The 26,938-nt window shown below is 37.9% G+C and overlaps 1 protein-coding gene across 1 annotated transcript in view; it reads left to right on the forward strand.

The window, feature by feature from the left end:
* Positions 1–25,613, forward strand: part of SEZ6L (seizure related 6 homolog like) — a 141,010-nt gene extending 115,397 nt beyond the window's left edge. Inside the window, exons 6-17 of the mRNA XM_053469338.1 lie at positions 673–838; positions 1,644–1,798; positions 3,039–3,233; positions 5,188–5,326; positions 7,315–7,511; positions 15,186–15,380; positions 15,797–15,988; positions 18,079–18,273; positions 19,973–20,005; positions 20,666–20,780; positions 24,256–24,358; positions 24,678–25,613. Coding sequence (XP_053325313.1) covers positions 673–838; positions 1,644–1,798; positions 3,039–3,233; positions 5,188–5,326; positions 7,315–7,511; positions 15,186–15,380; positions 15,797–15,988; positions 18,079–18,273; positions 19,973–20,005; positions 20,666–20,780; positions 24,256–24,358; positions 24,678–24,707 — 1,715 coding nt within the window. The 3' untranslated portion in view covers positions 24,708–25,613. The remainder of the gene's footprint in view (positions 1–672; positions 839–1,643; positions 1,799–3,038; positions 3,234–5,187; positions 5,327–7,314; positions 7,512–15,185; positions 15,381–15,796; positions 15,989–18,078; positions 18,274–19,972; positions 20,006–20,665; positions 20,781–24,255; positions 24,359–24,677) is intronic.
* Positions 25,614–26,938: the final 1,325 nt, after the last annotated feature.

The raw sequence follows: 26,938 nt of genomic DNA on the forward strand, positions 1-26,938 counted from the left end.
ATATATTTTAATGGGTCTCCCCAATACCCGTGGTGCCTGATATCATTATAAACACTGTTTTCACCAGTATTTTAATAGAGTTGCAGCTTAGGTGTGGGGAGATGAAATGGGTTTGGAACTGTTTGACTTGAAGGGGGTAAAAATGTGTGATATTTTTAAGACGGACATTTTGTTCAACATTTTTTCTATTTACTTAAGAACAATTGTTTTTTTTAACCCAGTAGAATGGCAGGTGTACCTTGGACTAAAGATTGTCTTCTTCCCAAGGCTGTTACACTAGATAGAGTTGAGACTACTTCATAATTATATAACACTACAAAGCAGGCCAACACTTTATAAGCCTGCAGCTAGTGTCTACTTTACAGTCACACAGACCATAAAATCATGGCTAATGTGCCTTAAATGCCAGGACCCAGTGGTATCATAGACCTAAATGACCCTGGGTAAAATAGCCACTAAGACTAAGAATTGCAATACAAGTATAGTAGGCATAATTGCTTTTGGTAAAGGTAGAATTTCCTCTAATAAGGTTTGTAGGTGTATGTAACTGTATTGGGATCACCCAGGCACCTGTAGTTGCAAAAGAGCTGCCTATGGCTGTTACATTAATGTCTTCTTTAGTAGAGTCTGCTTCTTGTGCTGAAATTGTATGTTGTATGTTTTTATCCACAGCTCCATGCGGAGGCAGAGTAAAAAATGCTACTGTTGGAAGAGTACTTTCTCCAAATTTCCCCAGTAACTACAGCAACAATCTCTTCTGTGCGTGGACTGTAGATGCTCCCAAAGGACAGAAACTACATCTGCATTTTGAAAAATTTATCCTGGGTGAAAACGACAGGTTAGAAATAACATTGGTTACAAAGATTGTTGCCTCTTGGTCCATCAGCAGGCACAATAGCCTGGAGGTGTGCAACTGCCCGCACAGACATCTCCACCACGTTGACCTTGTTCCCTGCTGTAGTTCACCAGAATAGGATTAGACTGGGGGCAATGGGAGAAGCTTGACCTAGGTCCTGTTAGTTATAAGCACAGCCCTGGTCCATCTTGAAATCATTGAAAAATATAAGATTTTATGCATTAATAAGGTAATTGCTCAGCAGCATTACACAAAGGTCTTCATGATTCAAAGACCAACCTTCATATGAGTAATTTGTTAGGTCAGTGGTTATTAAGTAAGTCGATGGATGTCTTTAATGTCAATTAATGTTTGGACAATTCACGTTTCTTCATCATACAAAGTGACATGGCTTGTGTTGGTCTAAAGAATTCTGATTTGGTCATCTACCCCTGCCAATTTGAATATTTGCTTAAAACAGGAAGTACTACACTGCATAACGATTGCCCAATATTAATGGGTTAAAATCAGCATGCAGACCAGTTTTGCATCTCATAGGGCAAAGTCACAATTAGGAATGCTTTTCTAGCTTGTTCACCACAATCAGTGTTCTGGGTTATGAGGAGATTTAAAATTGCAATGCCCACGTTTTAATATTTTTTGAATGCCTTTATCATTACAAATTTGGAATTTCATATAATTTTAACTGTTGTTAGTAGTAGAGTCCTTAGGACTATTGTCCACTGGTAAATCCTTTTTTAAACATTTAAAGGACTTGAACATTGTTTACTTTTAATCCTTTTTTTAGGCTGGCTGTTTACAGTAGTGGAAAAGTTCTCTTTGATTCTACCAAGACAGAAACTGTGCCGTTTGAGGGTCTGATTAGTGAAGGATCTTGTGTAAGAATTGAATTTTCTACAGATGAGTCCAAAACTGCTCCTGGGTTTAATGTTCGCTTTGAAGGTAAATGAAGATTTAAAGAGGGAAATAAAAAAAAATGAGTTTTTATATATTTCCCTTCTTAGAACATATATATTAGACTTGTGAATTCAGATTCGTACAAATTTTAAGTTTAACAAACCTTAAACTTGCTGATTTTGTCAATTTGCAAACAAGAGGGACCCCAACGAAACAAATCAAAATTAAGCTATGAATTTTTGTTTGCATTGTGTTGTTTTTTCACACTCTCTCTCATACTCCCTAACGCTCTCATTCACGCTCTCTCACACTCTCTCTCTCAATGTCTCCACGACCTCTTCCGTGTCCCTGTCTCCTTTCCTGCAGCTCTTCTCTTGCCTCTTCTTGTTCTTCTGTCTTCTTTCTTTGTCTTCTTATGCCTGTGTCTTCTTTCTTCATTCGATTCTCCATGAACCATACCTCCCAGGGCACTTATACAAAAGGCCGGAGCCTCCAGGCACACCCCCTCCCCTGACTGGAGGAACAGGGGAAGGGCTGTCCCCATGGCTCCGCCCTTTTACAGATGCGCTCGAAGAGGTTAAAATAAAGAAGACAGATTTGCAAAGACCTGCAGAAATGCTTCTCTTGCTCCGCGAGAAGAGAAGAATTGACGATTTTTTGAACAGAATGGCTCTTTGTGAAGTTTCTGTCTCCAAGATATGTAGTGCTGTATGTGCTTGTGCAGAAAGTGACTGCATTTCAAAAAAATGTTTAAAATACATTCGCTTATTTTACTTATTTTACTGTTGTAATTGCAGCCTAAGGCTAAATTGATGTTTTGATTTATTTCAAATGAACTTTAAATCACTTTCATTTGATCCAAAAATCAATTAGTTCCATTAAACAGAATACCGGAGAAGTTCTGTCAAATTATTGTTTGTATCACTGAGTTCCACTGGCAAGGAAGGAAAGGTTGTTGTGCTAGTTTTCTATAGAACACTAACATAGGCCATTTGCCCAATACTGTGTGTAAGATTGTTTAACTCCCTTTCTAATTATTGTTTATTTATATTATTATTACATTTTATTTATAGAGCATCTAATGCTTAAGGTAGAATAAAGAACTGAAAATAACACTAAAACAATTAACATCAACCAAACAAAATTAACAATAACATGAACATACCTAAGACATACTGGAAAAAAAAAACATATAAAGGGCTTGTTGCTGTGAAATTACTCTTTTACTCCAATTAAAGATATGAGAATATGATCTTCACTTTTCTGTGAAATTCTTTTTTTCTAGCATTTGAACGAGGACATTGCTATGAACCTTATATCCAGAATGGTAACTTTACAACCACAGACCCTACTTACAGCATTGGGGCAGTGATTGAGTTTACTTGTGATCCTGGTCACTCTCTGGAACAAGGACCAGCAGTAATTGAGTGTATCAACATAAAAGATCCATACTGGAATGATACAGAACCACTCTGTCGAGGTAAGTGTGGCTTCTTGGAATGCGTATGGACATGTAATCAACAAAATGATTGTCTCTATTCGAGACAGATATGTGAATAAGTCTTGCCTGCAGGCAATTGAGGCACACCACCCTGATTCACAGACCACAGTGATAAACTTGTCATTAAGATGTTTCTCTGCAGCCTCCATCAAGTTATTGATAATTCTTAAGAGCCACTAGCCCTCTTTACACAATGATTACAATGAGGAAATGTTCGACTGAATATTAGGTTGTCTAATTAACCATCCAATGACAATTTGTCCCACACCAAATTCCAGCAGTGAAAGGGGAATTTTGTTGAATTGCCTGGTGCCATTCAACCTCCACCTTTTGGTTCTGAGAACCCCCACCCCCTTCCAGCTGTTAGTAATTTAGCAATTTAGTTTAGTAAATATTTGTGTGAATGCATGTTCCATTAAACACGCTTCCCATCTAATGTACATACATTTGATTTGCATTTTTTTAGATAAGTTCTCATTTGGTTGTATCTTTAGATTTGATGACAGTTTTTATCTAAACATGTTTTTTTGCCATTAATTAAGATCCATTTTTTCGAAATTGTTTAGAAATATACAGTAATGTGCAAAAGTTTTAGTCGGGTGGAAAAAATGCTTTAATGTAAGAAGGCTTCCAAAAATAAACAAGTTAATAGTTTATTTTTAACAACAAACGCAAAGTGAGCGAACAAAAGAGAAATCTAAATCAAAGCAGTATTTTATGTGACCACCCTTTGCCTTTAAAATAACATTAATATTTCCAAGATTTTGGAACTAAGTTCTTGGCACTAAATTCTTCTGTGGATTTAGGCAGCCCCAGTTGCTTTTCTATCTTTATGTCATCCCAGACAGACTTGATGATGTTGAGATCAGGGCTTTGTGGGGCCATACTATCACTTCCAGGACTCAAGCTGCAAGATACATTTGGAGCCAATCCAATGCCTACTTGATGATATTGCATAATGGATAAGTATCTGCCAGTACTAGTTCTCAGCATTGAGGAGACCATTAATTCTGACTAAATCCCCAACTCCATTTGCAGAAATGTAGCATCAAACTTGCAGAACCTCCACCATGCTTCACTGTTGCCTGCAAACACTCATTCTTGTACTACTCTCCAACCCTTTGGTGAACAAACTTACTTCTGCTACAGCCAAATATTTTAAATTTTGACTCATCAGTCCAGAGCACCTGCTGCCATTTTTCTGCACCTCAGTTCCTGAGTTTCGATGGATAGTTGAGTGGCTTGGCCTTGTTTCCATGTCAGATGTATGTCTTTTTGTCTGCAAGTCATCAATGAAGACCACATCTGACCAGACGTCTCCAGACAGTAGATAAGTGTACTGGGGTCCTATTGTTTTTTTGCCAATGCTGAACAAGATGGTACTGCTGGACATCTCCCAAATGCGAAGGGAAGTAAGCATGATGTGTGCCAAGTTTCCTTGGCCTACCACTGCGTCTACAGTCCTCAGCATTGCCCGTTTCTTTGTGCTTCTTCAAAAGAGCTTGGGAGGAACACCTGGAAACCCCTGTCTGCTTTGAAGTTTTTTGCCTGTGAGAGACCTTGCTGATGCAGTAAAACCATCTTACCTTGTTTTAATTTTGTCTGTTTCTCACATAGTTTTTATTCCTGTCACACAGCTGCTTCCATTTCAGTTAATTATTGTGTTCATCAACCTACATATTAAATTGATGATCATTAGCACCTGTTTGGCATAATTGTCTAATCATTCACCTGACTATATACCTACAATCTCCCTGACCGTGTGTGAGTGTACCTAGAAGAATTTATCGTGTTTTGAAGGCAGCGAGTGGTCACATCAAATATCGATTTGATTTAGATTAGTCTTCAGTTCACTTAATTTGCATTTTGTTAAATTAAAAAATAAAAATACTTGTGTATATATATGTATATAATACATATCTTCTCATCTTAGCCATGTGTGGGGGTGAACTCTCTACACCAGCAGGAGTCATTCTGTCTCCAAACTGGCCAGACCTGTACACAGAGGGAGAAGACTGCATATGGAGGATCCATGTGGGTGATGACAGAAGAATATTTCTTGATATTCAGCTGTAAGTAATGACTACAATTACCACCGTCTAACAAACTAAACACAAATGTTTAACATTAGGTTTTTTTTTTTTTTTTGAAATATGTCGGCTATATTAAATAAAAGAAAGCTGAGGTATGAGGAAATATAACATGCATGAAACATACTGTAGATAATGATAGTGATGCGACTTCATTGCGCTGTTTAGTCAATATACCTAAGAGAAACAGAGTCGCGCAATCAATCTGTTTTTAAAGTAGGAGCCATTTAAAATGTAATTCTGGTGTAAAGAGCTTCATGTTGAGCAATCAGCATAAACATATCATTGGCTACTGAGGAGATTATTCCCAACTAAGTACATCTCCACCAAATTACTGTAATTTTGTCTTAAAATGCATTGTGTGTTCATATCGTTGTTTTGTTTGGTTTTTCCACACAAAGGTACACCATAGAAGAAGCGCACAAGTTGATTTTCCTTTAGAAATATGTTATAGTATCATATAAAAATCTGATTATGAGTAACATTATTTTATTTTAGCGTATTGTGCCCCATTAAACAACACAACCCCAGATCATTTTAAAATGCGCTATGCTGAAGAAAACACGTTATAGCTTCCATTAATAATTCAGTTACTATATGAACAACTTTATTGGCAATATGGGAGCGGAAGAAATATAGCTTTTTTTTCTCCATGTGTTATTATAGCATATAATTAAAAACTGATGAATTAAGAGGAATGTTTGAAATAAAGTATACTATTTAAAGCAACAGTTAAGGTCTCTGAGGTTAGAAGCAATTCTCATAATTTATTGAAGGTAATCTAGTAGTTTGTGTGGGATATGTTTAATTAAAAACATATTTGTCTAGATGTCATAAGATTTCTAGCTTTTTTCTTAGCCCACAATCGCTATGCCATCTTTCGGGCTGATCAGGGTCACTGAGTATTTTTCTTGGAAACTTCCTAATACAAAGAAAGTCTAATTTGAGTTGTTGCATTTTTATGCTCTGGAAAATGAATAATCACCACAAAGTATTTTTTTATAGCATTGCCCTTGCGGATGCAATTCATTTAAGAACAATGCTATACAGCTTACTGTCAACTAGTGCGAGAATCTCCATCTCTAAGCAATAACTTGGGTTTCCTATATGATTAATCTGGTTCCTATTCATGCATGTTTTTTGGGGGTTTCATTTACATTTATCAAAATCTGTGTTTGTGTCCCATGACATTTAAGCATTCCCTAAAAAATTCGGAATGAGCAGCAACTTTTGCTAGGAACTGTTATATATATATATATATATATATATATATATATATATATATATATATATATATATATACATATACTCTTTGCTTAGGTTGTATGGGTCGCTGCTGATTTTGATTAAAATGTAAGGCTATTTTTATACCAAACTTCCATCATTATTCTGAGGCAAATTCAATTTGTCACTTTGTCCAATCTCAGAAAAAAAAATACATCACTCAGCATATTAAGCTATATTTCACTTATATTCTTCTGCCTTCTTCTGCAAATTAGAAAATAAATCTCTTGCTAAACGATAACAGAATAATTAACAATTACCCAACTGAGAGGGAAGTGTAATAAAGAGAGACGAGCGTAAATAACAGAATCTATAGTGGATTTTTCACAAACGGTTTTGTTTATTATTTTGGCGTCAAATAGGCTGTGATTAAATTTTCATTGTGTTCGTGAAAGGTTGTGCAGCGAAGAAAAGGGTAGAATATATATTAGTGTTTTAAAACCCTTGAACAGTATTTCATTATTTAAGATATCAAGTCTTTTTTATTACCTTAACTATTTGGACACTAATATAGGTTCCCTTTTCCAGCTATCCTCAAATAATCTGCCAATCAATCAGAGGAATCCCAATTCGCTGGGTTTTACCTCATCATTTTAATTAAATACCCTTAATGACATCATTTTGTAATGCATGAGCGGGTTCGCCAGTAAAAATGAAACTTTAATCTTTATGCGCTCCCTTTTCAGATTGAATCTGAGCAATAATGACATCCTGACCATCTATGACGGAGATGAAATCACATCAAAGATTTTAGGCCAGTTTGTTGGAAGCACTGGACCTCAAAAACTCTACTCATCCTCACCAGACCTGTCCATACAGTTTCACTCTGATCCAGCTGGGTTGATCTTTGGGAAGGGACAAGGATTTATATTAAACTATATAGGTAAGTGTTTGGTTTTAAACTCTTGTAACATCCGTTTTGAAGTTATCTTCTTTTATGTGTTGTAAAACGGTGTTGTGTTATGAAATAGTTATCCAATGGAGTATTACTATATGCTTTGACGTGTGACGTGTGCCAATACACAAACCATCAAAGTACTGCCTTATAGTCTATAAACATGTTGGTGATATGTGAATTCATACGATATTATGATATCACTAATAATAACTAATAGTATATGATGATAATGATATATCACTCACATGCATAAGTTAGGCACCTATATGTACCATTCCAACACACACTACAGGCTTGTGAGCAAGTCTCTTACTCGCTGTGTACCACATTGATTTTGTCAGACACAGCAAGTACTGATCTCCTAGACATGGATTTCCCTAAAACTGCTTTAAAACCATAGGAAAACAAATGCAGTGTCTCTCTGGGTCAGTGTTACATCTTCAGCATTGATCTTTTTTCATGACGTGGTGTCCCTAAAAGGGTGGTGCATAGGCTTGTGGCTATTTTAACTTATGGGAAATATGAGTTAAAGTCTCACCTATCCTATATGTAACACAGAATTGTTGCTTCTTACTACTGTCATTCTCATTGTTATTTTTTTGATATTTAAAGACTAAGGCTAGGGGTGCCTGTCCACATATTGGAACATTATTGAGATTAAACTTTTTTTTTCTGATGTCACTTCTTTAGTTCAGGTGTGTTACTTGGCTCAGTGTGGAATATAAAATCTGTCTTGTTATCAGTAATAAAGGACTTGAGCTGACTATTGCTAAAAGAGTATTTTAAATGGAGTTATTATCATCTCAGCTGGATAAGAGTTTGTTTATTATCATTTGCTAATAGATTACACAGCTACCGCTAAACAAGCAGTATTCTAAAAGGAATGGTGTAACCTATTTTCAGTAAAACAAATGAGTTTAAAAAATTATTTGACACAACGCAGGCATTCCACTAAGCAAGAACTGATACTGCCAACTTTCCCAAGAAAATTGCCAACTTTCCCAAGCAAATTGTGGCTACAAATGACAAAAAGAACAGATGTGAGGTGCTTAAAGGGACTGAATCAAATGTTAATAGCCTATTTATTTTATATTGATTTATATAGCTCCGATATAGTCTGCAGTACAGTAAGTAAACATGACAAAGCGCATCAATTTGCATATAAACCGGCATTAAAATAATATAGTGTTCTAATATGGTGATTATACTGCTTACAAATTGCTTGTTTGAATGAGTTATTTTTTGGTAGAAAGAGTCTATTCAGAAGTACAAACTCTAACTGACCTCTTTCGAAACAACTGTGCCATTCATCCAGATTCTTTCCATGATCTGGTACTCCTTTGTTTCGAAAAATCACACCCCATATGAGCACAGATAGTTCTGTCTATTTTCTACACCCGAGCTACCGAAAGAGAAATCTGTATTCACACGAGAAGGTTAAGAAACCAGCACTATTGGGGGGTACATGATGACATTAACAAAATCAGACCAACAGTTTTGTTTTTCTCGGTAGCAAGGTTCAGACATGTTACATGAGTGACCACACGGTGGCTACAAAATGAAGTGTAAAAGAAAAATGCTTTTGCAATTGCTTACTTAGCAAGACACAAGATTTAAAACAGTAAAAAAAAATATTTAATGGGTCAATCCACATTTACACTTAGTGGATTTGGGATGATGACCTGGCTCATCAATAACATCAGCAGAATCCTATATTGCCAACTGCAAAAATGAAATCCAACACCAACAGAAGATGCCAAGTATAATAGTTTTAAGTATAAAAAAAACTATATAAAAAAACTATATAAAAAATATAATAGTTTTAAATTAACATATGGAATGCTTTAAGTAGATTTAGGGAAGTACAACATTTTATGAATTACAAAAAAAGGCAGTGTCACGGTCAGGACTACTTGCCAAGCCGTGACTGTGTGGAGGGCATGGGCATGAAGGGGTTAATAGCACCAGGCCTCTGGATTTACTAACTAGACCCCTTAACAAGGCATCAGTTATACCAAATTAACCCCCAAATCCTGCCTGTATCCCCCCAGGTAGTCTGCCACCACTCACGATTTTGATACCGGATTCGTGAGAAATCCGAATTAGAACCTTTATCTCTATATATATATCAACCCACCCCGGGCACACAACATATATATATATTCTGTAGAACTCAATAACAATACGGTAACGTGTTATCCTCTCTTAGGGTTCGTGGATATCGATACTAGAGCCCAAAGACAGACTTGGATTATGAATATTTTAATAACAAAAAATACAAAGATTACACAGTGCCAGAATTACAAAAAACAAGACATACAAAATAAAAATAAAACAGCAAACAGTTCTTAAAAGCAATAGGACTTAAACACAGGACCCTCACCCACGAGTTTCTCCAATAAGTAGGCCTGTGGGAACTCCTTAAGTCCAGATGGTTCTTATGATGTTGTTCCGATCAGAGTATATCATGGAGTTCTGCTTTGAGGTCGCTGCATTGTCCCTAAATCAGACTTTTGCAAGCAAACGCCCCTCTCACCACATGGCTGATTATATGACACCATCCCCAAGAATCGGGTCTTTGATGTGCCAATAAGTTATGGTGGGGTAAAGGTGATGGAACCCCCCCCCACTTAAGAGAGGAATGGAATTCCTATAACTAAGGATCCTTATCAGTTAGGCCATGAATCACCACAGGGGTCCTTTGGGAAGATGACACCTCTAGCCAGAACAGATACAGAGGGCATTCACAAAGAAACACATTAAATCAACCTCAGATTAACTCATTGAGTGCTTAAACAAAGAAACTAACCACCTCTGCTGGGTTACCCTTCCATGCATCCACTACATTATATGAGTTAATCATGACACCTCCCCCTTTAAGATGGTGGACAGAGGAGGTCAGCACACGCTGATCTACTATGTCTGCCTAAATCTAGTCTCCCCCTGACAAGACAAACAGTCAGCGTTCCCATAGAAGCTGACTTGTCACACCGCCCAGTAAAACTATACTGCTGTAGCACCGGACTCCATCTGAGCAACTTGCTAAACTTCCCATCTAATCTATCCGCCTGAAGAGAAGAGTTGTGATAGATTATAATAGTGAAGTCACAACCATACAAGCATGGCTGTAACTCCTGCAAAGCACACACCATAGCTAAGCACTCTCTGCTAACCCTTGAATAAGCCTCTTCCTTTGGCGATAGGTTACTCCGATGTTTTAAGGCCTCATCCATTTGTTTCTCTGCCCTGCTTCGGATAGCTAAACGCTGCCCATTCCCAAGCAAGACAGCAAACGGGTGTCCATTGTCCTGGGCATCCGGTGTGGATCCCAGGCTCTTGGCTTCACCTACACCCACAGGGCGAGGGGTTTCTCGCTGACTGGTAAATGTAGCTGTCTTTTCATCAACCCATTCTATATTATCCTCTGTAGCTGTTGCCCCAGCATCTTGCTGGTATGCCACTACAGCTACAGGGGAAATATTCTGCCCCTCACACTGCCCACTCAGTGAAAACACAAAAGGTATAACAAGGTGTGAATTTTCCTCCCCCTCCTCCTTATCTCCAGACTTTACAGCTTTAGGGGTCTTAAGCACAGTTGAGAAACTATCCCCTTCCTGCTTCTTAACCTCCAGCACTTTAGGAGTTACATTAAGCATTTCATCTGGAGCATGAAAGCAGGGGTTTGGCTGACACACAGAAACATCACAGTCCATATATCCCTTGTTTACCCTTTGAGAAAAGTCAGTAATATGAATATCCTCAGACATCCCAACATCATGCATACTTTCTCCTGCACCCAAATCTAAGTGCTCGGGTGCTGTAGACACAGTTGAGCACACATCCCCAATCCCTTTTAGTTTTCCAGGGATAATACCTTCAGGGCATACAACTTCTAAAGGCACTTTTACAGAAGTATCCCCAGCATCCCTGAATCCCTTGGCTACCTGATCACCCATAGTCACACTATGCTTTTCCGTATCAGGGGGCATTGAACCAGAAGAGCCACTACAGACTCCCTGTTCCTGAAACTCTGCCCCTCCAAAGGTCAAACCATACTTTTCCCCTAGAGCTTGCTCGCTAGGTCTGGTCCCTTGGTGCACATCCCCCTTCATCTCTTCAGGAGACATGATCCTGGGTGCTGGTTCAGACAGGCATACCTCTGCCTTCTGGGCTCCCTCCCAGCTACCCACTACTCCCAAAGTTTCAGACAGTACCTTAGGTTGGACAGGGCCCTCTACCAGCCCTCCAGGTTTGCAGGTTTCCTCAACTGGTGCATACTGGCAAACAAGTCGACCCAGATCCTTGCCCAGCAAAACATTAACAGGAATATCCTCGGATATCCCCACCTCCCGCAAACCCTTGCCCACACCCCAATCAAGGTACACACGTGCCACTGGCACCGCAGGGCGTACCCCGCCAATTCCTTGGATGGACATGGTCTTCCCAGGGATAAGATCCTCCAATCTTACCATCTCAGGCCGCACCAGAGTGCAAGCAGCCCCCGTATCCCTGAGTCCCATAGTCACACGGCCACCTACAGTTACTCTTTGTAGGTTCTCCTCTTCATTCCCCTGAACCCTGGAAACAAACAAGACAGCTGGGTGTTCCTCAACTGCTACACACTGCAAATTGTCTCCTTGCGCCTCCTTTGGTCTAGCCACAAACAAAACAGGCGCAGCTCCCCCAGCTGCACCTCCATTTTCATTTGTCCGTGGAGATGGTCTCTTAGAAGGGCAGGTGGCACTCAGGTGCCCAATCTGGTTACACCGATAACACCGGCGGGTATCCCCCTGGCCCGATGTGGCCCCTGCTCTGTTGGCTAGAAAAAGTGTTGGTGATAATCTCCCTGCTGGCTTAGGAGTGGGTGGCTGGTAGGCTGCTCCTTTCCAGGTAGATGGTCCTTGTGATGCTTGTACCCGCTTGGTTGTTGGAGTACGGTTGTTGGCATAATCATTAGCCAGATCTGCCGCCTCTGCCGTGGTCTTGGGTTTTCTGTCCAGAATCCACTCTCGGGCCTCCGGACTTCGTGTCCTCAGGAACTGCTCCAGAATCATCAGATCCTCCAGGGCCTCATATGTAGTAACTTGTAGGCCTGCAGTCCATTGCCGGAAAACAGTCCGAAGCTGTCCCGCATATTCAGTGCAACTGTCCGATGTAGCTTGCTGCATTTCTCGAAACTTTTTCCTGTAGAATTCAGGGGTGAGGTTAAAACTTTTTAACAAGGCAGATTTTATGGCCTCATAGTCCTGGTCAACTTCCATTGGTAAGGAAGCAAACACATCCAGGGCTTTCCCCTTCAGACGTGGGGTTAAATACTTTCCCCACTCTTCCTTGGGCAGCTGGTACTGCCTGCACACTTTCTCAAACCCCCTCAAAAACACATCCAGGTCAGTGTCCTTTTCCAGCATTGGAAAGTGTTCCAGGCGGGGTCTGTTAGCACATCTATCCCCGTTAACAATGCTTTGGGGAGACGGACTAGATTGTTTTAACCGTAGAAGTTCCAGCTGATACTTTCGCTCTGCTTCTCGTTCAGCAGCCTCCCTCTCTCTTTCCCCAGCCTTGTACTGCAGAATCAGTTGGAGCTTTAGCTGAGGATCCACATCCCCCAGATGTTTTAGTGCCACTTGTAACTCAGAGTCCATTACACTCAAGGGGTTAACTTTATCAGGCAACAATCCTTGATCCACAAGCTCCTCCAAAACCACATCTGCTCCTGTGTCTTGCTCCGCACTGAGTTTATCGTGTTCCAGGAGATCCAAAATCAGCTGCTCTTTGCTTTTGCCATAAATTAGTATATTCCTCTCTTGGCAAACCAGCTCCAGAGATTCTTTGGGCTGTCGTCGATATGCCTCCATAATGCAGTATGGTAGAGAAAACAAAAAAGGAGAGGAACGAACTGTTTTTGCACTGTATGTCTGTAATTAGGCACTGAGTAATGTCTTTGGGAAATTACACAAAACCCATGTAATTTCTTCTAGTACTAAAATCACCAAACCGGGCAATACAAATAGCACTAAAAAACTCTAGATATCCCACCGCTGCCACCAAGTTTGTCACGGTCAGGACTACTTGCCAAGCCGTGACTGTGTGGAGGGCATGGGCATGAAGGGGTTAATAGCACCAGGCCTCTGGATTTACTAACTAGACCCCTTAACAAGGCATCAGTTATACCAAATTAACCCCCAAATCCTGCCTGTATCCCCCCAGGTAGTCTGCCACCACTCACGATTTTGATACCGGATTCGTGAGAAATCCGAATTAGAACCTTTATCTCTATATATATATCAACCCACCCCGGGCACACAACATATATATATATTCTGTAGAACTCAATAACAATACGGTAACGTGTTATCCTCTCTTAGGGTTCGTGGATATCGATACTAGAGCCCAAAGACAGACTTGGATTATGAATATTTTAATAACAAAAAATACAAAGATTACACAGTGCCAGAATTACAAAAAACAAGACATACAAAATAAAAATAAAACAGCAAACAGTTCTTAAAAGCAATAGGACTTAAACACAGGACCCTCACCCACGAGTTTCTCCAATAAGTAGGCCTGTGGGAACTCCTTAAGTCCAGATGGTTCTTATGATGTTGTTCCGATCAGAGTATATCATGGAGTTCTGCTTTGAGGTCGCTGCATTGTCCCTAAATCAGACTTTTGCAAGCAAACGCCCCTCTCACCACATGGCTGATTATATGACACCATCCCCAAGAATCGGGTCTTTGATGTGCCAATAAGTTATGGTGGGGTAAAGGTGATGGAACCCCCCCCCCACTTAAGAGAGGAATGGAATTCCTATAACTAAGGATCCTTATCAGTTAGGCCATGAATCACCACAGGGGTCCTTTGGGAAGATGACACCTCTAGCCAGAACAGATACAGAGGGCATTCACAAAGAAACACATTAAATCAACCTCAGATTAACTCATTGAGTGCTTAAACAAAGAAACTAACCACCTCTGCTGGGTTACCCTTCCATGCATCCACTACATTATATGAGTTAATCATGACAGGCAGTATATAAGTCCAACACACCATTGTCTTTGATTGTCCGTGTTAAATTTAAATAGACCTATATAGTGTAATCGGGCCAGTTAAAGAGATTAGTGATCTCTTGTGTAATTGTCTCTTTAAGTAAAAGTGTACCAGAAAGCCTGACCATCCAATATTGCATCAGGCATGATCAGGAAAGTATAATGCAATGGTTTTGTCCTATTATTTGCTACAGGAGCAAAATTAGATTCATGAAACCATAGGAAGATGGTAGCACTGACTATGAATACAAATATACAACTCGTATATGCTTAGCTGTTGCTGATGGGATAATATTTAGTGGTTATCCTTGATTTATAAAGTACCAGCATATACACCAGCTCTATGCAGTTGTACATTACAGTAGATGTGAGAAACGTGTGAAGCCATAAAAAATGAAAGGTAAAAGCTATGTAAAATAAAAGCAATCATCTTTTTTTTTTTTGGACATTGCTGTCCACTTTACCTAAAAACTGAAGCCGTTTCCCAGCCTCCCTGTTCTTTGTCGGGTATTTTGAAAAAATCTGTAATTTGCCAATGTAGCCTAAAAGCGACATTTTTGCACACATAATCACACTTTATACAGTCCTAATAACGGTGTTATTCCATTTGTAGAAGTGTCTAGAAACGACTCTTGCTCAGACCTACCTGAGATCCAAAATGGATGGAAGACGACATCTCACACAGATCTTGTAAGAGGAGCAAAAATCACTTACCAATGTGATCCAGGTTATGATATTGTTGGGAGTGAAACCTTGACATGCCAATGGGATCTCAGTTGGAGCAGTGATCCTCCATTTTGTGAGAAAAGTAAGTATCCCTCATTGCATTTTATTGAAGATCAGATTTGATTATATGTGGTATGTGACACAAAATGGTTAAATGATATATGTTAGAAGAACAGATTGCTCATCATTAGTAATCTTCATATGCCAGCCATTACATTGTGATCTTAACATATGGGGCTAAAAACCAAAAAATCTTTGCAATCTATATGTGGAATAACCATCATTGAAAGCCAATGTTCCATCTCTTCTAACTGCGTCACATTGCTCCAGTTATATGCACAGATTTTATGAATCAATAGCTTATGCTCTCTGTAGGTTGCATTACTGTTGCTGTTTATATACACTTTGGTTTAATGTACAATTCATATACTATGTAGAGTAATGTTTCTTGGTAAGTCTGCATGTTGTTGAGATAACTCTCTTTTTTTCATTTTTCAGTTATGTATTGCACAGACCCTGGGGAGGTAGAGCATTCAACAAGATTAATCTCAGATCCAGTTCTCCTTGTTGGAACTACTATTCAGTACACCTGTAACACAGGATTTGTGCTGGAGGGAAGCTCTCTCCTGACATGCTATAGTAGAGAGACCGGGACCCCCATCTGGACATCAAGAATCCCCCATTGTGTTTGTATGTTCACCCAGTCTTGAGACTTTGTTGTTTGTCAGCCTGTACATCCGAAATCCAAAGGCATGGAATTTTAGAATGAACAGTGTTTTCTGGCCAAATTGGCCCTTTGTAAAGTAGTTTTAATTGTTAATCTCACCACAACTCACCTCCACTTCAATGTTTAATAATTCCTTGATTTGAATTGGGTTACTGCTTTTACCTTACAGTGAGAGACGTTGGTCCTCAGGTAACTGCAACAGTGCAGGCTTCCGAAATAATCCTCATGTAAACACAGGTAGATCAGTCAATATATAGGTTCCTTCGAGGGTTAACCCAAGCTAATGAAAAGGTTGCATGTGATCAGGTGGAGGACATGAAAGCCTGCACTATCCAATGCACTTGAGACCTTCAATAAGAAATCTTTTCATGTACTGATTTTCCATCTCATTTATGGATTGAGTCGTATAGCAAATACAAAATGTGCCTGCTTTCATTAAGCATTGTCCATACGCTCTCACTAATGGTCTAACTCTTTATCTGCCCTTTACTTAAAACAAACATCTTAATCCATTCCTCAGTGGTCAGTAAAGGGAACACTAAAATGTCACAATATAAAACATTTAAAGAAAGCCCGTAAGTGTACAGCGTCGTTCTTCGGTAATGATGTTGAAGGACCTTCAGTATTTTCAACTTCAGATGGGGGCAGGTGGATCAATTTTGAGATCAGTGCTGTTTTAACCTGAGGGTTGAAAAAAGGAACAATTGCATAGATTGAATAGTCCATAGATTAACTCTTAGAGATTTTTTGTTCCAGTTATAAAATAAGTTTCATAAAACCACAAAAAGATACACATTTTTAAATCGAACAAGAGAAGAGCTTCAAGATGCTAAATATGATTATCAATTATCTATCAGTATACTGCTGAATTGTTTAAAACTACTATAAAATCAAATTGTAGGGAATGTATGCACCACAATGGTTTATGAAATCTTTTTAGTTACAATCGTGCTTTAAAATGGATCATTTAGGAATTCACTAGTTGTGCTCAGAAACAGCTCATAAAATCGTGTGCCATTAGGCTAGATGAGTGTATTAAGAACCACTGCTTGTTTGTGGCTGAGCGTACTTGGTACCAATGAGTGGTCCGTTACGATTGGCCATGAGAACCTTCGCAACAGATCAGTTGCTTCATAAGCTAAAATACTTCATAAGCTAAAATACCAGTCATACCCGTCTTAATGAACACTTGCAATAAAAAATGAAAAACTCAAAGATTTAGAATTTAAAAAATGTAAGTTCTTGGTGCATCATTTCTGTTGACTAGGGGATAGAAGTATAAAAGAAGCTAATAGATACGGTATTTAGATAGAATGCATAAATGAATGCATATTTATATAGGGACACCTATTCCGAAATGGCACTTTAAAGGTATAGGTTCACAATGTGTCTATAGGTGATCCTCTTATGGAAAATTTAACTTTTATCATCCTTTAATAGTTACAATGAAGCTGCTTTGCAATTGAGAGGCAAAAATAATGCCCATGGAAAATGACCTGTTTGTTTGGAGGTGACTCGCCCAAGTTCTGCTTCATTTCAACACATCTATTGAACACATTGATTGTAACTGTCAAAATGTGTTTGCTGCATCAAAGAGATAGTCAAGAGATCAATGTGAGGAAACACCCACAGAATTACATAAAGCCTTTTTGTCAAAAAGTCAGCATATCTGACAGTTTCTTTGTCCTTGTAATTTAGTCCAGTTTTCAAAAAAACTGTGTTTCCAACCTTAAAATTACATTATAGCGTCACAAAACTGTCCGGAAAAATATTTGATAGAACATCTGACTGTATATCTCCACCTACTGTTTAATGTGAATATTGTCAGTTATCACCACTGTGAAAACATAAAACCATAGGTTTGATGCAGGTTACAGTGATTCTTCATGGCAGCGTCAATCTGCCATTTTTTAGATGCTTTTTAAGATGCAAAAAATTTTACATTTTACATCTTTATACATTTTTTTCAATTTAGCCCTAAACAATCTTATAGCCAATAAGGGGGTCCTTATTCAAATTCTAGGTTTCTTATAGCTTGTATTATGTGTTACAGCTGAGGAGTCCCTGGCATGTGATAACCCGGGTTTACCTGAAAATGGATATCAAATACTTTACAAGAGACTCTATCTGCCTGGCGAATCTCTCACATTCATGTGTTATGAAGGATATGAACTGATGGGAGAAGTAACCATTAAATGCATATTGGGCCAGCCGTCTCAGTGGAGTGGACCTCTTCCAGTCTGCAAAGGTATTCACATTCTTAAGGTGGGCTTGGCAAATGCCATTGAGAAATCTCCTGAGAGATGCAGATTTTATCTGATTTGGTAGAAAAGCATATCTGGCTTGTTTACCGCATTGATCTACAAATTTCTCTTGGACCTCCAAAATAAAAGGGACTTGAAAGTTCTCTTGACCTAAAACTGCATTCTGTGTTTGATGTACCCTACTTGAGGGGGTAGTTGCAGTAATTTGTGGCTCCATTTTACATTAGCCTTTGTATGTTGTCATGTTTGTCAAGCTTAAACCTACATGGGAGACGTATCATTTATGTTAGATTTTTTCCCCCAAAATCATCATCTCCCTAAAAAGTTATTGTGCTAAGATATATTCACTAGCAAAATGACTGCCGTTTACAATCAGGCTGTGTGTATACATAAAGGGGGAAATTGGAAATTCATGTCTTGCAGAAACCTATCAATTTTGTAATCCTAAATTGTGTAGGTTTTTCACATAACTCTGTATTTTCCTTGTGCCGTTTCTCATCAGTTTCTCTGTGTGACTGGCCCTGCTGAGCACTTTATGGAGTGTTCATATCGAGTAATAGGAGGAGTTACAAACCATCAAACTCCATTACTTTTTAATGGGACTGCTCTCTCTGCAGATCTCATGCAAATAGATTGAACCTGCACCGAACAGCCACATTAATCTGTAACAGTTTGATGAATGGCACCCACTATATTCTAGGAGCTTCCATATTCCACGGGCGGAACAGCAGGGCCATCAGCAGTTAGTGTTTTTTTGTTAAAAAATGGTTTGTCCAGGGTTTGAGGTATTGGTGGTTCTATTGCACCGGACAAATACAGATTGCTGTAGTTTGTGATAGATTCCCATGGCACTTTGCAAATTTGTAATGTGGTGGTATGGAAAGAAAACTGTTACAACGCATCATTTTATCTATATGTTTGATGGCGATTATGCTGGCTCGACATCTAGATAACATGTTCTACGTAGCATGAGGCAGGACTTATTATTTACACATTTATAATTTATGTGTTCACTTTACGATTTATGTCTGGATTAAATGAGTGGATTAAACGACTTCTTATTCATCTGGCATTGATGACAGTTATAGTTAGCAAACCTGTAGTCCATCCTTATCCAGAGGATCATCATTTGGGTTCCACAAGTAAACATGTTCTCTCTCTCCATTCCCTCTTTATGGTATTAGCCATCTTGCTTTCTTGGCAGACCGTCTGCGATATCCTTGTGATATCATTGTTTTAAAAGTAATGTAACCAGGAGTGTTTGTAATAGCATTTGCGTCAATGCTTACCTATAGTATGATTAGTGGTAATGGCACCACTAAAGAAAGCAGTCACTCAAACTCCCTCATCTGTAACCTGTAAACAAAAGAAAATGATAGTTTCTATAAACATGTATTTTCTAACCACATACTTATCACAAACCCTCAACGAGGATTTCTGCAGTATACAAAATATACCTTTTAGTCGCAAATTATGAGGGAATTTAGAGAAGACTGCCATCTCTTTTTTTATTTATCTCTGTAGGGGGGATGTATGCTAAGAATACAATCACAATCCAGCTAAATTATCATCTCCTTGTACCTTTTAGCTTTTCTTGCTGTATTTTTATTTTAGTTATTATTGAGTAAGACAAAAATATCATTAAAATGTAATTGAATATTGATTTTTTTTCTCCTCTCACAGCCACACAAGAACGTTTTGAACATGCGTTACAAGGTGGGTGACTTGCTTTGAGCAGAAGCCCATGCAATATCTGTCAGTAATATTACAGATCAATACGTCATACTAAGTGATAATACATATTACTTTGGAGAAAAATAAAGCAATTAGCGACCAAGATTTACACAATAACAGTATGCTTAGAGTAACCTTCCCATGGTTTTGCCCATATACCACTTCCATAGCTTTTGTACTTTCATGCAACTATGCATTCAGACGTACCAAAAAATATTGATGCATTCATACTTATAGACACACACACCCTCAGGGGTAGAGAACCAACGTATACCCTCTGCCCTCATCATAGCTCAATAGCGCACATCCTTGACCTCTGCATAGGTGGGCTTTATAGCCTCGGGGTATTATTTGAGTACTATTTCTGCAACTTGCAAAAGTAAGGATTGCATGTACTTGCAAAGAACTGCTTAGCAACCCTTAGCAACGTGTACATACACTTTATCACCCATATACAAATTGATAACTATCTCCTACAGAATATTACACTCCTCTGCCGCTGTCACACTCATTCTTAGGTTCTTTATAACCTTCTTACATGTGTCAGGTGTTTGTGTTAGAATACCCTTTTAGAGCCATACATTCCGTATCATTGTGGTGAAGAAAAGAATGAAACTTATTTCTTTAAATCTTTTCTTGTAGTGGCAGAAGCAGCGGCAGAGACTTCTTTAGAAGGTGGAAACATGGCTTTAGCCATATTTATTCCTGTCGTCATTATTTCTGTGCTGCTCGGCGGAGCCTACATTTATATCACAAGGTATGTGAATGGGTGTGTATATATATATATATATATATATATATATATATTAGACTGTTTTATGGAATATAGCTGAGAGTGTGAGACAGTCAGTGACAGTGACAGCTAGTAGACTGCTAGTCAATGCAATACTGTAGTGCTGAAAATGTACTGGGTACTGAGAAACTGTAGTGTATATAGTATTAGTTCATTATTGATATACAGCGACTTCAGCAGATATTTTTTTCCAGTTATTTTAGGGCTGTTCTTTTTTTATTTAAAAATTAACATAGGCAAAACCTCTAGTTTGAGGACAACATAATAACTCAGGTATTAAATTATAGGCATATGAATTAGGCTTTTGACTGAGGCTGTGGTTTCAGTTGTTGAAATAGTGTTCCTGAGTAGTATTGATGAAGACAGTTGCCTATTTACATCACCAGCAAAACCTCTAGTCTGTGGACAACACAAAACAAGAATTCATTGATCAAACATTGGTTACAAAAGGGCAGGGTACTGTGCAATTTGCACTGTTGAAATAATGTTCCTGAGTAGAGTTTATTAAGACAGTTGCCCATTGTATGCTACCAGCTAAACCGATAATTTCTGAACAAACTAAAACAATAATTATTATATTCATCATTGATAAGTATTGGTAACTAATTACCAACTAATTACACTACACGCAGTGTGTTCTAGTTGTAGAAATACTGCAGTAGTTGATCTAACTCTGCCTTGTGCACCAAGTGAAAAAGGATATGGCCATTAACAATGTCACTGTCAATGACGATGACCTGGTTTACACCTGTTGTGTTGCCCCTTCCACTCTGGAGAAGCAGCAGGTGCAGGATGGCTATACCACTGCAGTTACATGCCTTTTAATCATGATTTGCTGCTACCAAAACATAGAGAACTCTTGCACATCTCAGATGTCAGACCAGAACATGAATTCTGGTTTTAATTAAATTAGCTACTTTTTTTTTACTTTGAAATTGTTGGGAATCATCATGTGCAGTGCTCAGAAACTCTCTGCAATTATACTGATTTGTTGATGATGATGAAATGTTTTCATTTGATGCAACTCACATTGAACTTACTGTGCCATGAATCAGCCTCATCAAAGTAGAATATAAGGGATCATGGATTATGAATACTAGACACATAGCACATACTGATTTTTTTTTATATCCATGGGATATTCATCCACTGAGGAAATGTAGACTAATAGACAAGTATATAAGAAGGCAAGATGACGCTTGGGGGATATATAGAACTAAAGGACAAAACACCTTGAATCAAGTTGGTTGTCACAAGGCTGACCGTCTTGACAGTCACAAATCATTAGACCTTGATGTACAAAGTCAAACATGGATAAATCTGTAAATCGGAAGTCTATGTGAAGTTTAGTACTGGGATATTCTTTTCTTTATGAAGTTATTCAGTTACGCAATCCAAACACATGACAAAATAGGAAAGAGTCTTTTATAACATATGATTCCTCCAAATAATTTGGCTGAATGTTAGTTTTTAGTATGAGTAGTTAAGATTTTAGTAATGTGTATTGTGAGGGTTTTAATATTGTCCTAGGCGTATCCGCAACCCACCAGTGCATTGAAGCAAAACACAATATAATCGTCCACCGTAAAATCCGAAAGAATTTTCAATAAATTGATTTTATTTACCTCCAAATTGCTTTCAAAACATTAAAACTACAGATTTCTTTGCATATTTGTGTTAAATGCAGTTTCCGATTCTGTTCAAACAGTGACATCTGGTGGACATTCTTCTGTATTACCTATTTCTAAATGCCATTTATCAATGTATACATAGCGTGCACTGCAGCAGGAAAAAATGCCCTAAGGAAGACATATAATATATGACTTGGAATCTAAAAAGTTACGTACCCTGTGTACTTAATTGCATGTCTCTTCCCAAACTCTGTGCCTGGAGCTTAACCACTATGTGCCATGATATGATGAATGAGAACAGTACAATAGGTATTGTGTGAAATGCAGGGATAGGCTTGAAGATATAATACCGGATTTCAGTACTCATATCAAAGACAAAAAAATGAGTTTGCTGTATGTATTGGTAAAAATAAACAATATTTTTATCTACAAAAAGTATTGCTGTGGGCCAAATTAGCCTTTTCCATCAGCTCTTAAGGGCGTATGAAAGTAGGGGCATATAAATTATTTCATTAAAAAAAAGACATAATCATCTTCATGAGCTTTTGGCTAGAGTGTCCCTTTTAATTGGGAACTATCACTGTCACAATGCTTAGCAGAACTAAATGTTAAATTAAGATTACCTATCGTGTGTATGTTTTGTCATTGTTCTTTTTTGTGCCCCAAATTTGTAAATTATGAACCTGAATTAATTTTTGAATATGTATACCCAGCTGAAGCTAGTCCTTTAAACACATTTTTCTTAAGGCAAGGTTTTTCTTGTCTAGCATAATGTAAATTTTCATCCGACAGGCGGCAACTGCACATACATAAACAATAACATAAGTAGAGTCAAGGCTAATTCTATCTGCTTGTCAGTAAGCATATTGAGCATTAATAAAATTGTTGCTTTCTGTGTACATAATCATTTGTACAGTTGTTCCTTATTAGTGTAACATAATATGATACACATAAGGTAGTGTTAAATGCCAGAAGCTAGAGGTTACGCCCCTGACCTCTAGCTTTGAGACAGTGACCTCCAGTCTTGCTGCTGCGTTGCAGACTCGCAGGTCTGTCTGTACACTGTAGCAAGCTGAACTCAGTCCATGTGGCAGGAGCAGTGAGCACTGAGCACCCTGAGTAACTTGCTGAGAATCTGTGATGTCTCCAGCGCTCAGCATGTCCTTCAAGTGCACTGCTAGATCACGAGGGAACAAGTAAGCAAGTCCTATGGGTGCAGAAAGAGAGGAGAAATACTCTGGACAGAAGTATAGTAAAATAATAAAATTTATAAGAAAATACTCCAACCATTTTTGCTTTGCTTTTCAACCCTGCATGTTAGTGGAGATAAGACATTTTTCCTGCATACTGCCCAGCTGATCTTACAATAGATCAGCTTGCGACATGCGGGCACTTTCTCTGCCCCATGATCAGAATCTCCATGTTTAATGTCATTGATTTTCTGATATTTACAGAGTCTTGGGTGTACAGGTTTTCCTGGCAAAAATGATTGTATCAGGCAAAATTTGACATAATTTTTTGTAAAGAGTTCTATGAATGTATTACGAATGATGCTTCTGATGCTGCATTTAGGTAAAATTCATCCAAAAATGTGGAACAGCATCTTTGATTGACAGTATGCACCACCATGAGATATGATCTTTTTTTATTTCTTTGGAAAGGATCTTTTTAAAGGTTTCTGTAACATCTGTGACAAATCATTTAATATATTATTTAAGTTTCTTATGAAGCTGATTTGCAAGTTGAATTGTATTTGATGTTCAAGTATCAATCTAATCCCTTTTGTCTGGTTTCCATTGTCCTTTCAGATGCAGGTACTATTCTAGTCTCCGCCTTCCTCTTATGTACTCTCACCCTTACAGCCAGATCACTGTAGAGACAGAGTTTGACAATCCAATCTATGAGACTGGGGTATGTATCTTTTTTTCACTTCAAGTGTTTTCTACTCGCGCAAAGATAAAAAGTAACAAAGCACACAAATTAAAAAGAAAAAAGTTGCCGATCCGTCAGTTTACATTCAATAAAAATGATTTATAGCCTTTACCTAAAGTCTGTAGATTAAATAGGCTTTGCAGTTTGGTTTAATTTTCCAAATTTACCACTATTGTTACTCTGTAGACCCATGAGGTATGTCCCAAGAATCAAGGGGGTAGCCTCCTAATTGGACTGACACAATAAAATAAAAAAGACCATCGTTCTAGATAACTCAACTTGTTTTCTTTACTTTTAGGACACAAGAGAATATGAAGTTTCTATATAGGAAAGATTTTAGTATCAAAGCAGGTGCCCGACACCTTCATTCAAGATTCAAGATGTCACTCGTGACAAGTGATAGAACTTCCTCAGTGCTTAATCCAGAGACTATGTGGAATTGAACCTTTTAGATTTTTTTAGCTGTATTTCCTTTCAACTCTTTCTTGAAGATTTCCATCCCTGTATTTATAACATTTACATTTAAATATCTGTGGTTAAAAAAAAAAGAGGAAAAAATAAGAAAAAAAAAACAAACTGTGATGTTGCAGGACAAAGTGTGAATAAATGCTTTATAAAAATGGACTGGGGGCACTACAAAGGTTGTTCTATCAAGAGTTCTGCAGAACTGCAATAAAGTGACACTCTTCGAAATGTATATTTTAAAGCGGATTTTAAAATTTAGCTGCTTAAATGCTTTCGTGCCCCAGATGTATCCAAGACTAAATTGTGTCACTCTCACCACGGAATCGTAATTTAACAAATAATATTAATACTTTTCTTGAGAAACACATTTGATGCACTTTAGTGTCATACAGCTGTTAGTATAGAGGTTTACAGTGAAATGTATAACTCCTGCTCTTTTGTACATAATGTTTATATACTCCATAGTGTTCTATGTTGATACTCATGCTACATAACATTTTTAACAGGGTTTTGGTTTCTCCATGGCTCAAAAATAAACCAGTATCAAAAATTTGGTTAAATGTGTATCGCTAAGAGCAGAGCCAATCAAGTCATTATACGTTCCTAAAACCCTAATCACTGGGGGGAAAACATTAGCTTTCTCTTCGGTCTGAGATGGTTTTGTACCCGTGTGTACAAAATGTATTATTTTAGAGCAACGTGGTCCTTCTTGGTAAAGTGGTGCACAATGTAGCCATCAAAAGCATAAGCTCGTGGGCGGGTACCACCACATTAATGAAATGATATAATGAAACAACTTGATTTTCTGTTAGACCAGAGGTCATATAAAAACATGGAAGTGCAGAGGCAAAAAGATAAACAACAAAGTTTTAAAATGAATTCCTGTAGGACAGGAGCAGATCATGGGAAAGGTAGTTGGGAACATGGTTTCTACTACATTCTGATGACAAAGTTATTTGTAATGGTGGAAAATTCAGCTTTGCAGCCACATGCCTTATAGCAAACACTTTCTAGTTGTCCTATATATAGTATCATGGTATGATATGACCAGCCAGAAGTTCTATGATCATTTTGACATCATTGTAAAATAGCACATGAGCACGGCCTGTGCAATGTATCACATCTGAGAGCATTTCACCCTTAACATCACCCTGGCAAAAATGCTGTAATTACACAAGATAAGATTTTTCTCTGGTTCTAATGCTGTTAATTAGGATCTAAAAAACCTAAAACAAATGTACGCACTTAACAAAACTTAACAAAATCCCACAGAAACTATAGAAATGTCTTAGAGGACTAAGGTCTTCAAGGCAAGTTCTCAAGTATGTAAGACCTTCTGTTAATACTCATTTCATTCTGCTGTTTTATTGAACAGTTACATCAGTAACATTTGTGCTAGATATTGATTTTAGCATTTACAATTCTTATTTTTCCTGTGTATATGAGGCCCTCTCATTCAGTAGAAATGTTAGTATTTTTCTAGACAAATTTAAAGGAGGAGACTTGCTTTTTTAAATTATTCTGTAAAGGGATCAGGCTTATGCCACTTACAACAAAAAAGGATTAATAATATATGTTCTTAAATGTTACCAGCCCGCCTGTCTCCAATTGTTTTATATAGGCTTTATTTCATAGCCTATTTAAATTAAAGTATTTAATTTAATCAAACTAATATCTAAACACTGAGTTTTGTTATTGTAAAGCTTTATGGCATACTCCTACATAAATGGTGATTTATAAAAATATCAAATATGTAAAAAAAAAGGAGGGGGATCTCTCAAAAATTCCAATTGCGCCAAAGTCTAAATGGTTTTGCAAAATACATTTCAGTTATGTGGCACAAGCAAGTCGGTGAATGAGAAAAGTACATACTCATGCCTTTAAAAAGTAGAGCTTTGTCATTTCTGTTGTGCCAAAAAAAAAAGATGCAATTAAACATGACATCTAAACTGTAAAGTTTGCATAAAGGTTGGTAATTCATTTTATGTCTTGCAAGAGTTGCCTGCATTCAAATCAAACCACATTTGTCACATATTTGATAACTATTAAAGAAAATGGAAATGGTTTATGGGTAGTGCCTAAAAATGTACAAAT

The sequence above is a fragment of the Spea bombifrons genome, chromosome 1 (assembly GCF_027358695.1).
Source record: "Spea bombifrons isolate aSpeBom1 chromosome 1, aSpeBom1.2.pri, whole genome shotgun sequence".
NCBI classification, from domain to species: Eukaryota; Metazoa; Chordata; class Amphibia; order Anura; family Pelobatidae; genus Spea; species Spea bombifrons.